Source organism: Giraffa tippelskirchi, chromosome 12 (genome assembly GCF_054371585.1).
Source record: "Giraffa tippelskirchi isolate mGirTip1 chromosome 12, T2T-mGirTip1v1.2.pri, whole genome shotgun sequence".
NCBI classification, from domain to species: domain Eukaryota; kingdom Metazoa; phylum Chordata; class Mammalia; order Artiodactyla; family Giraffidae; genus Giraffa; species Giraffa tippelskirchi.
Genome location: NC_137286.1, coordinates 34,386,780 through 34,399,230, shown reverse-complemented (window position 1 = coordinate 34,399,230; position 12,451 = coordinate 34,386,780). Strand labels below are relative to the sequence as shown.

Sequence of the window (12,451 nt, the reverse complement as noted above, 5' to 3'; positions counted from 1 at the left end):
GGGCACAGAGCTGTACAGAACTTCAGGCTGGTGCTTCTCTGACCAAATGGCATACCGAAGACACCTCAGAGGCAAAGCAGCCCCAAAGCAGTCCGTGGGGTGAAGGGCATCTGTCCTTCCTCCCGGACCTGGAGTGAGGACGCCCCCCCCTCCCACAATCCTTGCTAGAGCAGAGGGCAGAGAAGCGAGGGGACCAGCCCAGCTCACATCTCCTCCAGAGGAGTTCTCCTGGGAGCCCTTGAGTCAGAGCCCCGGGGAGTCCAGGCTCCTCTGGGATTTTGTTCTGAATCTCTAGGGTGGAGCCTGGGTCTGACCGAGCTGTAAGGATCCTCTCACCCTCGACGGGGAGAGAACCAGCACGGGCCCTTTAAGACGGCTGGGGGTGGGGGTGCCGCCAGGAGCGCCCCGGCCTGAAACCAGAGCGCGGGTCGGCGCCTGCCCCGCCCCGGCGGCGTTAAGTAGGCGGCGGGACGCCCGGGAGCCCCAGCCCGCGCCAGTTCTCAACTCAAGACTCTGGCGTCCAAGCTCCAGGCTCCGGACTCCGCTCCTCGCAAGTCCCCGCTGCCCAGCCCGCCGCCGCGATGCGCTGGGGTCCCCGGCTCCCGCTTCCAGCCCCCGCCCTGGCCCTGGTTCTGACCTTCGCAGTGTTGGTGGGACCAGCATCCACAGGTGAGTGAGGGGCCCGAGACCCCGACCCAGACTGGCGGGAGCGGTGGAGGGTTTCTTAGGCAGAGAAAAGGGACAGGAGGACCCAGAAGTGGCCCCCAGGTGGGGAAACAAGGAGGCTGCACTTCTGCCATCTTCGGCTCGGGTCTCTGGCGGTAGCACCCCGCTCTCCATCTGGGGGTCAAGTGGGCTCTGGTTATATGAGGTTGGCCCCTGGGTCACTTGCCTAGGGCGTGGCTCTGTGCAGGATTGTCTTCTAGACCCAGAGGGGACGCCCCGGTGCCGCCTGGGCTCTCCGTGTCCAGCAGGCTCTCTGTGACCCAGTCGATGCCCAAAGGACACCTGGTGACAGGGAATCCCCAACCTCTGACACCCAGGCCAGGAACCGGGAGTGCTGCAAAGGTGGGCAGTGGGGAGGAAGCCACCCTCCCCACCCTGTGTGGGGCCCGAATGCACCCCAGCCTCCACCTCCTCCAGCAGCCTTGGGTCTCCTCCAGCTGCACCCCACTCTGCTCCTGCTGCCCTTTGCCAGGTGCAGTTTCTATCTTCACCACTGCACCCTCCTCCCCGTCCTGTCTTCTCTGAGAAAGCCTAGCTGGTGACAGACAGGACCACCCACTCTTCAGCCTCCTAGAGGTAGGGCTGGCGCCCCTCAGATATCCTGTGCCCCTCAGACAGCCCTGTGCAACCCCCTGCACACGTCCCTGTCCCAGGCATTGGTGCTTGACTCCAGCAGAAATGGAATGCCGTCTGAGAGGTGCTAGGACATATTCAGTCTCTATTCCAATGCCAGAAATCCCACCATTACGGCATTCTTCCCTTGGTGAAGGCATGGTCTAGTTATGCCATAAGAACTGTGGCCTCAGGGCCCATCAGTCATTACTACCCATGTATGTATGAATCAGTGCTTCAGCCTACAGCTTTCGGGACCATTCCCAAGAACAACTTTGAGCCTAAGAAGGGCCTGAGTCTCCCTTCCAGGGACCTAGGCCACACCCCTCTCCCCATCAGATGGGGAAGCCAGTTCAAATGGACAGTAATCACTCAGTACCCAAAAGGGAAATGAGTCAGGGGAGAGCCCCCCACTGGAGTGACTCAGAGCTGGACCCCCAGACTCCCTGTTCCCATCCTCAAGGACCCCATCCTTCATCGTCTCAGGGGGTGGGTGATGGGCTGAGCCTCTAGAGAGATGGGAAGGGGGCATCTGAGCTGTCTAGAGAGATGGGTACACACCCAGCCCCAAGCCTCCAGCCAAAGGAGTAACTCCAGGACCCACCTCCTTGGGCTTCAACTGAGAGCCATTCTCAAATACCTTCCCAGCATCAACAGTGTGCAAACATTGTGCTGGGCAGTCGAGAGTGCACAGAAATACAGACTGGACTTGTACTCATTCAGAAGGCAGAAAAGCAAATTAGAACTCAAACAGCAATTCCTATCATGTCTGCAAAGATCCAGACAAGGAGTGTGGTGAAGAGAAATTCAGAGGCAAACTAGGGCGGGGCAGAGGGTGATCCTTGAGCTAAGCCTTGGAGGATGGGAAGGGGGTCAGTGAGCACAGTCTCTGAGATGGGTATGAGCGGAGATAAGGAGGCCAGTAGCCTGGCTGGAAGGCATGTATATTTTGAGCACAAGCCAGGAGGAGCCATTGGGGTGGGACATAGAAACCTGAAATAGCAAAATGCAGCTCTCAGCCTAAGCCCTGCTGGCAGTAGGGAGCCAGTACAGGTTTTAGAGAGGAGAGCAGCATGGTGCCAGTGGGATTAAAAACATCAAGCCGACCTCTTCCTTTAGGAGGGATTTGGAAGTGAGTGGGTGAGCTAGTCTGAGCTCCCCTCCAGCAGCCCACCTCTGTCCCCAGGCCTGGGTTAGCTTCCTGTCCTGGTCTCTGCAGTAGGGGCAGCCCCTACCCGAGGAAGATATCACTCCCACCCCTCTTGGACACCTCTACCCCAAAAGCCCTCGAGTCTCGCTGAGGCACGCTGGGATGCTTTCCCCGCACTCGTCAACATTCCAGAGCATCCAGGTCATGGGGCCTGAGAGTCAAGCACCTTTGGAGACCACCTGGGCCAACCTTCCGATTGTACACACAGGGAAACTGAGGGCCCAGGGAGGAAGCAAAGTGGTCTAACCCACAGAGAAGCCCAGCTGCCCAGGAGGAACCCCCCAGTCCCACTTTGTGGGAGCTCCCTACCTGCGTAGTCAGCTAGGCTTGGGCCCCTATGCCAGTGTGCATGATAAGTATGGTGTCCATTCCCTTCTAAGCCCTATGGGAGTCCCGGCAGAGCCACAAGCATTGGGGATTGGGTTGGAGCTGATGTGGTTCCAGTAGGAGGGTATAGCACAAGCAAAACTGGGAGGTCAGAGTGGGCAGAGAGCATACAGGGCTGGTGGCTTCTGCACCTCTTCCCTGCCTACTATAGCTGACTTTGAAAGGCAGAAGATGAGGGATACAAGTGGGACTCAGGAGGGAGTGACAGGCAGAGAGTATTCTTGTATCATCTGGGTGGGGTCCCTGAACTGATGAGGGTGTCTTAGAGAGCAGGGCTCGGCGGGGGCAGGGGAGCATCAGAAGCAAGGAATTGAGCCAGGGTAGACTCTGTTGCCTCTAAGGATGGTCCGGGGGAGCATCTCTGACTGGAGATAGAGACAGCCTCTGAGTGTTGTGTGTTTGTGTGTGTGTGTACACTGGGGCTCCAGCCCTCTAGAGCGGGGCAGGGGCCAGTGCCCTTGGCCCAGCCCACCCGGACTCTGAAAGTGCTGTTGCAGAACCAAGTATAGCTGAGCCCCCCTTCCCAACATTCACCCGCCTGCCTGCCCAGCCAAGACAAGAAGAGCCTTTCAGTGCTGCCCGCCTGGAGGGCCCAAGGAGGGGGCTGCGCCAGGTGGGCCAGGCGGCCAATGAAGGGCGGGAGGGGAGTAGGGTTTGCAGAGAGCTCAGAGGAAGTGTATAGGGAACTGGGCGTGCTGCCCAGGAGTGGCGGGTGGTGGGGGGAAGAATTGGAAACAGCCCTGACATACACACACACACTGGTGCATACAGCTGTGGGCCCGCGCAACCGTGTACACAACCAGCTCCCAGACCTGGGCTGGGTGGAGCCTTCAGGAAAAGAGGTGAGGACAAGATGGGGGGCAGGGGGTGCTGAGCTGCACTGGGGCCCCTATTCAGCACCAAGAGCGAGTAAACAAGGGGGCCTTTGGGTCTGGGACTCGAGTCTCCTCCCTTCCAGGTCCCTCGGCTCTTTTACTACCTCTCCTCGACTCCCGCCCCATCCAGCTGCCCTTTTGCTTCTAACATGCCCTGACCCAGTGTGTGCCCGGTACTGTAAAGCCTTCAAGAGTTAAAACTCCTTCTCCAGGGACTTCCCTGGTGGTCCAGTGGTTAAGACTCTGCACTTGCAATGCAAAAGGCACAGGTTTGATCCCTGGTCTGGGAACTAAGATCCCACATGCTTTGAGATGAGACCAAGAAAATATAACAATAAAAGACTCCTTCTCCAGGTGCAGGTTTAGGGTGTGTTTCAAAAGTACTGTGGTACCATTACTACTGAATGTATGTGAGTAATTTTTGAATGAACTGAATTCATATGAACAATTTTGAACTTGGATTCTCCCTGGGGTAGGGTCTTGTAGGTCTTTCTACTTCTCAGAAGGGTCCATAACTCCAAACAGGATCCATAACTCCAGAGAAAGCCCCTGAGTGGGCACTGGCCATGTTGTCTTGCAACCTTATGGCAACTCTGCAAGTCATGAAACATTCCCATTTTACAGATATGGAAACTGAGACTCTGAGAACATCAGGGACTAGCCTCAGGCCATACCTTGGGCACACGGGCTATGGTGTTCTCACTCACTCCAACAACAATCACCTTTCCCAGCTCAGGCCAGGTGGGCAGCCCCCCACCAGGGGAGAGAGACAGGTCTTTAGGAGAAAGATGGTCCCCTGAGGACCCCAGATCTCTATGTCCATCTCCTCAGACCCCTCCAGCAAGTGCCCCTCACCTTTCTACACCCTCCCCACTTCCTCACAGCACAAGCAGATCCTCTTCAAGAAGGCCTGCCACCCCGCCTCCAACAGCTGGGATGGCAAATGAAGCCACATTTGCCTCAGATGCAGGGGAGTGCCCTGGGGCTGCCGTCACGGTGGCTTGGTGGCATGGCTCACCCATGTTCTGGACAGCGCTTCTCCTGTTGACCATTCCTTCTTCCCACTCGGCTCCTGCCCACACCCCTGCCGCTCCCAGCCTGCCAAACAGCCAAGTCTGCCAGTGCTGATGGGTATCAGCCAAACATCCCGCCACTGCTCAGGCTAAACTGTTTCAGTGTGTGTGTGTCGTGGTTTAAGTGTCCTGGTGGTCAGTGAGGTCGCTTCCCCTCCCAGACCTCACTGCAGAGACTCCCCAGCCCAGGCCAGCTCCCCCAGGATGTTCATAGGGAGATCAGGACCCAGAGAGGGGCTGCTATTTTCTCAGAGTCAGACAGCAAGTCCTTAGCAGGATGGGTGGTAGGCCTCTCTGCTCCTTGTCCTTGTATCCTGGTTTGGGTGTGGCCTCCCCATATGGCCAGCAGCTCCCAGAGGGCGGACCTCCCATCTGCTTTTCTCTGAGGTCGCCACGATCTTGATCTTGCGGAGCCCAGAACGGGGCCCACAAGTGGCGTAGAGATCACTGAGCCAACCAGGGATTTTCAGACTGTGTCCAGGGTGCTCCAGGACTTTACATTCCCTTATCTGGGAATACAGGATGCTTGTGCCACCCTGATTCATGCAGAGCAGTCCCATGAACATGTGTTTATAGATGAAGGTTTTGTGTAAGATACAGTTTTGATAAAGCATTCTGTGGCTTTGTTAGAAAAAAGCCTTGAAAACTAATTAATTGCTTTGAGTTAAAACATTCTGAGAGCAGGGGAGAGTCAGGTCAGATACAAGAGAGGACTTCCTGGCTTTCAAAGAATCCAAATCAAGATTATTGCACCCGCCATGGTGCCCCTGCCTGCAGGACCCAGGGCTGTGGCTGGGCCCTCTCTCTCCCCAGTAGATCAGCTGGGATCCACGTTCAAGGATTATGCTGTGTCCCATAGTCTATCCAGACTATGAGTGAACTAGACCATCAGATAACAATCCGTAATCCCTCGGACCCTTCCACCACTGCCCACGCTGTTGCCTACAACTGGTCTTTTCTCTTTTTCTCTCTATTCTTCAAGGTTCAGCTCCAGCCATCACCCCCCGCTTGGGATGCCTTCTCTAACCATTGATTATTGAGGGCTACAGCCTGGTCTGCCACACTTATGGGGCCCTACCCTCCATCTCTGTGGGGTTACAGGCCTTTCGCCTCCTACTCTTACCTGGCCCCTGCCCTTGTTCTGTGACCTCCATCAACGTGACACCTAGTAGGTATGTGTGCATCCTTGCACACACATGCACACACATGCACACACATACACACACAGAGTGCTTTCAACAGCCTGGCTAAGGGCCTAACAAGGAGAGTGTCCAGCCCCAGAGCCAGCAGCCTGGGGGAAGCCCCCAGCTCAGGACACAGCCCCCAGCTCCACCACCCAGCCAGGGCCCCTAGCCTGGGCCATCCTGCTCTCTGGGAAGATCGAGAGGGCGGAGAGGAGGAGACCAACTTCCGTTCCCACCTAAGACCAGCCCCTCCTCCCCATATTTCAGGAGGGGGCAGCTATAAATATCAGTGGGCCCAGGACGTTGATTCCCACGACACCAGCCCCTCTCTGCCCCTTCCCTGTGTACAGTGACTGGGGCCGGCTCAGCTCTCCTACAGCTGGAGGCCAGCCAGACCAGCCTCAGGCGCGCGCGCGCACACACACACACACACACACACACACACACACACACACACACACACACACACACACACACACACACACACACACACACACACACACACACACACACACACACACACACACACACACACACTTCTCACCATCGTGAGAGAAGGAACGAATCACCCTTTTTGGGCGTCTTGGAGCAGCTCAGAGTAAGCTTCCCTCCCACCCGCCCCTCAGTCCTGACTCAGGCCCCACCTCTCCCTCCTCTGAGTCCTCAGCTCTGCAGGGCTGGGGGAGGCAGGAGGCCAGGCTCACCTGGTCAAGAACAAGGTATAAGAGAGCTCAGAATTCAATTCCCACCCAGCCACTCGATGCAAGTGACCAGGCCTTTCTGAGCCTCAGTTTTCTCCTCTCTAAAACGGGATAAATAATTCCTACCTCCTGTGTGTTGAGGATTTGTCTGCAGTAAATGCTCAGTTGGTGCCTGCTCCTGAAGTTGTTAATATTCCATTATTACCATCTTCTTCTGGAGGGGGGCAGGCCCATCATTGGAGCAGGGTGGGAGTGCGGGGTTCCTGCTTAGGAATCTTTGAGAAAGTTTCCAAAGCAGGGGATTGGATGAGGTGGCCCTAGGAGAGGGTCCATCTAGGGCAAAGTGATGCGGAAAATGGGAGGCAGGCTCCCAGGGGAGCTGTCAACCCAGCCTCTGCCTGCCAGCCAGCCCAGGACCCTTCAGAAAGGGGGGGATGCTACATCTGATTGACTCACTGGGCTGAGGTCAACACACCCCTCCTGTGTGAAGAGAAGCAGAACAGCCCCTCCGAGCCCCACCCCAAAGCCTAATGGCCCCTTGGATAGAGACGATTGAGCCAGGATGCAGGACAACCAATCTGTTGAATGAGTGACCAAATGACTCCTGTCCCAGGAATAGATGGATGGGGATGGAGAGAAGGAGCAGGCATCAAGACCTTTATAAGATGGAGAGCCTGGAAGCCTATCTTTTCCCTGCTCTCTCCCCACCCTTCACGGGCTCCTCTGATGGTAGGGGCTGGAGGCCAGGTCCTGGTGATATGAAATGGTTTCCCAGGAGCTCCTGTGGGGCTATTACTGCCACTCAGCAAGCAGCAGTGGCTGCATCTGTATCAAGAGGATCTAGAATGAAGAACTGAGGATTCTCTCTGCCCTGCCTGGGCTGCTTGGACCCATCAGAGGTATAGCTGATGCCTGAGTCCATGGATGTGTGAGATCAGAGTTGGTAGAGAAGAGGAAGGGTCTCAGGAAATGGCTGCAGACTGGGGTGAGCAGCCTAGGGGAGTGCCAACTGGTCGGACACTCTGGGTAAAGAGCCTTGGCCCCCGCAAGCCATGATCCCAGTGTGGGGGCACCCTCTGCCTTCATCCCCTGAACAGACTGTTGGGCAAAGATTGGCCAGCTCCCCAGTAGTGTGCTAATAGAGTCCAGGCTCCTGTCCCCAGCTCAGGCTACATCTCTGGGCATCTGGCCCTTGTACTTCCAGACACTCATCTGGAGCCCAGCTGAGCCCCTCCAGGGGGAAGGTACTCAAATGGGGGCCTGCCTGCCCCTCCAACTGTTGACAGCCCTGGAATAGGAGAGATATTGCAGGGACTTGAGCCAAATGTGTGATGGCAGCCCTTGGGATACCTGGCCCTGCTGTGTTGCCTTGGGCAGACCTCTGTCCCTCTCTGGGTCTCTGGGTCGGATGTCCATTCTCCAAGGTCAGCTCTAAAATTCTGAGCTCAAGCCTCTTGGGAGCAGGAGAAAGGTCTCTGCTTCTATCCAGAGAGAGCCGGCTGCTTGTCCGGGTCCACACGGCAAGGCAGGTTGGGCTTAGAACAGGACTGAGAGGCGGCCCAAGCTGCCAGAGCTCCCTAGCACGGAGAAACCGTTTTTCTAAGTTGGCACAGAGCCCTGGGGTTCTCCTGGGATGAGAGCAACGGCTCCTCTCCACCCCCGGTTCCCATCTTCCAGCCCCCTGGCCCCAGCCCCACCCCACCAAAAATAAACCCAGACCACCCCATCCTGTACCAGCCAGACCCACCCAGCCCCTCCAGAGCCAGTTGAGTCATTGCTCAGAGCTGCTCCTTTTTTAACTGTCTGAGTCACCGGTTGTGGCTATAACTCTATGACACATGACCGGGACTATAGACACCCCCTAGCCCCCAACGGCCCAACCAAGGGACGGGCCTGAATGCAAACTGGCAGCAGGTGTGAGCCCAGGGCCACCACCTCAGCTTGGAACCCCTCCAGGCCCAGGGAACTCCCCACCCAGCAAGTCAGAACCCAGACCTATCCCCAGCAGTCCTGAAATAACCCCGCCCCCTTGTTCAGGACAGCCCTTCAGAGACCTTGGCAACAAAGCCCTTCAGCATCAGCTCTGCCCTCACAGCTTTGCTTTGCCTCCAAACGGACCTGGACCCGAGGGCCTCCCAGCCTTAGACTGCTAGGCACACAGGGTCTCCAGCCCTGGGGGTGGTGGGAGCGGGCAGAGGCCTGGCCTTCTGCGGTACAAGCCCCAGAGACGCCTGATTCCTGCCCTTCCTCACCTGGATCCGACGCACACTGACCAGTCTGCCCAGAGCACCGTGAAGACTTTCTGTGGGACAGAACCCCCACTTCAGCTCTTTGTCTGCTCCCTCTGTCTCCCCTCTATTCACCACGTCAGCTGGGCCGCAGCTCCGCCCCCCACCCCTGCCTCTCCCTGTCTCTCCCCAAGGCTGTCTCTCCATCTCTCTCCCCACCGCTGCCCAACCCTCTCTGGCTGCCCCATCTCTCTGGCCCCGGCCTGTTCTCTGTCCATCACCCAGTCGCAATGGCAGCCGGCACCCCAACCCTCCGCAGGCCCTTCTCTGCCTCCTAGGCTCCTAGACATCACACACCCTCACCTCTAGCCATTCCCACCACGGACTCTGGGCCCCAGGGACCCATGCTGAGAGAAAATTTCCATCCTCATCACCCAAGCCCCCTCCTTCCCGCCCCAGAACAAGGCTACATCCTGTCCCAGGGAACGTTAGGATCCCTCAGACAGTTTCCTTGGAGGCTGAGAAAGGGGGGCAGGGGGCCTGGGAATGGCTCCACCCCCAGCCCCTGCCTGAGCACGGGCCTGCACAGCCTCAAACGCCATCCATCTCCTGTCTGTGGCTATGGCCTCCAGCTATAAATAGGTGCTCAAAGTCTATTTTCTTTCAAAACAAGCACCAGACTGTCACCACAGGCCCAGAAAAGCACTTTCCTGCTGGGGCAGTGCCCCACTGTGCCCCAGCCATTGTGTCCCGCCCCACGGCCACCCTGCCCCAACCTGCAGGCACTGGGGCCCTGGAGGGCAGAGGAGGACTGGAAGCAAGCCTGGGGGTAAGACAAGTTGCAAGGGCAGAGCTGGGGCAAGCCTCTTAGGGGCAGCCCCTCCCAGCTGGGTCGGTCAGGGAATTCGGCCCCCTCCTCCCCTGCCAGGCCTTCTCATCCCTTTCTCGCCACCTCCCACCTCCAGTCTTGTCCCTGAGGCTCACAGTGTTAACAGAGGTGACAGTCACACAACTCCTCAAATGCAGAGAAGGAGCTATGGGCTGCGGGGAAAGGTGGGGAGCCTGTCTTTCCTGAAGGAGCCTGAGGGCATTTCACAGGCAAAAGGGAAAGGAGAGCTTACTGGGCAGAAGGCCCAGCCTGAGCAAAGGCCAGACTGGGGACCTGTCAGGTGTGAAGGGAAAACAGCTGAGGTCTGGTGAGGCTGGCACTGTTGGGTGTTTGGAGGAGTTAACAGGAGAGCCTGGCGGGGTGGGCACAGGGTCACCGAGCACCTTCAATGCCACACCAGAGGACTGGGGCTTGTGGGAGGCACTAGGAAGCCATAGAAGGCATCCAGGCAAGCAAGGATGATGTAGCGACTCAGTTTAGGCTAACTGTGGCTGCGATTAACAAAGGGAGGCAGGAAATTCATTAAGCCAGGCGAGGGATGGTGACCATCTGTCTGTGGAATGGCACAGAGAAGCAAGATGGGAGACACATTTGAAGGACGATGAAGGAGCTGAATGGATAGGAAGTTCATTCAAGGTCAGGAGGAGGGAGAGGATCAGAGTGACTTTCATATTTCTGCCCAGCAGTGGATGCCCGTGGGCCCTTCACTGGGAGGTGAGCAGGTTGGAGGATAGATGATGCTGAGTCTGGCTTGAACAAGTGGGCTTGGGTTTGGGGGACTTCCCATGGGTGTTCCTGGTGTAAATGTCCAGGGGGCATTGGCAGGCAGGCCCAGAGCCCTGAAGACTTGGTGCTGGAGACAGAGATAGGCATACCAGGGCAAAGAGGCAGTGCCTGAACCCCGGGGAGAAGTGGGGGGGCTGGAGAGAGGTAGCCAGGGATGGGGCACAGCTCAGTTAGTGCTGACAGGCTGGAGGGGTCTACAGAGCTGGCAGGTGAGAGTGCTAGGCTAGGAACTATTCCAAGAGGAGTCAGGCCTCCCCAGCGGTGGGGCAGGGGGTGTCAGTCTGGGGATTTGGTGGATCCTGGTTAGCACAGAGACCCCCAGCCATGTCACTGAGATTTCCTGGTCCACCCTCTGAGGCCACACACTCCTGCGGGCACAGCACCAGTGCCAGGGACTTGCTTCTCGGCCTGTCTGCTGTCAGACAGCAGTGCTGATAGGAAAGCCATCCTACGAGCATGCCACCACCATTGTCCCTGCGTCCCCTTGGGTGCCGATGCTTCCTCTGTTGGTACGTGTGTGTGGGCCTCCAGGATGGCAGATGAGCTGACCTGCGGACACAGGCACTGGGTCCTGTCCTACAGAGCCTCCAGTCTAGCCAGGCCTGTGGCCACTCAGGCTGGAGGCGGCTGTGCTCTGCCTGCTGTAGTGATCACGCCTCTCCACCAGCCACTTTCTGCTGGGCTGGGCTGGCCAGAGGCCAGGGGTGTGTATATTGGTTGGTGGGTGATCCCTGATCCAAGCTTCTGCTTCCCCCAGTCTCCTGGAGGTGGGACTTCTGTCTGTGGGGTCACCCCACCCCTCTATCGTATATTTCAGGTGGGGGAACTGAGGCACAGATGGTGGTAGCTTCTCCGAGGCACTCGGCCTGTTGAGCATAATCTGAGCCAAATGGGTCCAGGCCTCTGTCCAAACCCACAGTCACTGCTTCCAGTATCCCCATCCCAGCTTGCACACTCACTGTCTCCAAGACCTGCCTGCCAGGCTGGGGGAAGCCCTGAGACATCTCTCTGGCAGCCCTGCCCTCAGCGGTTTCTCAGCCCAGAATGATGGGGAGACTCGGAGATGAGCAACAGGCATCCGGGCTCTGGCGTCTGGCCACGACAGGGGCTGGCCCGCCAGAGAGGCCCGTCTCACCCTGGGCAGAGCCCATACCCCTGCCTCTCCACCCTCTTCTCTGACCTCCAAGACCCCAGTGGGCAAGAGTAGCACTTATCACTGGTTTCTGGAACGTGCCATCTTCAGCCAGCCTTGAAGAAGGCCCTTCCCTGGTCCGGCCAGCCCCAAGCCAGCCACACTGGGAAAGGCCGGCTGCCAAACCACCCATGGCAAGCAGATGCTCCCCCGCCCACTCACTCCCTCCCACCTCCACCCCCAGCCCTGAGAGAGGGAGCCCCCGAGGACAGGAAGAGAAGGGAAAAAGTGTGTCTTGCCCAGGCAGGGGGCCAGCTCTCACACCCTCCTCCCGCTGGGGCCAGAAGTAGATGCTCCACTTCCGATTCACGGACAGTAACTAACCCCCTTCCCCTCTGTGCTTCTGTGTGCACACACCCCTCCCTGAATCCACAGCACCCAGCTCTGGAGCCACACGCGCGGGGGCTTGAATCCCAGCCTGGCCACAGCCCATCTTGACACCCTAACACAGACGACTGCTGTCTCGAGCCTCAGTTTCCTCACCTGTAAAATGGGAGCAACCTCAAAAGGACCCTGCTGGGGGCTGGGGGCTGCAGGCCCGACGCCAGACGAGGGTCCTTCCCTCTCTTTCTTCTCAGCCCGGGCCCA

General features: G+C 57.8%; 1 protein-coding gene across 1 annotated transcript in view; it reads left to right on the top strand.

Annotated features, from left to right (window-relative positions):
- The first annotated feature begins 482 nt into the window (after positions 1 to 482).
- Positions 483 to 12,451, top strand: part of CSPG4 (chondroitin sulfate proteoglycan 4) — a 35,320-nt gene continuing 23,351 nt past the window's right edge. The window contains exon 1 of the mRNA XM_081551729.1: positions 483 to 669. Within this exon, the coding sequence (XP_081407855.1) occupies positions 582 to 669 (88 nt within the window). The 5' untranslated portion in view covers positions 483 to 581. The remainder of the gene's footprint in view (positions 670 to 12,451) is intronic.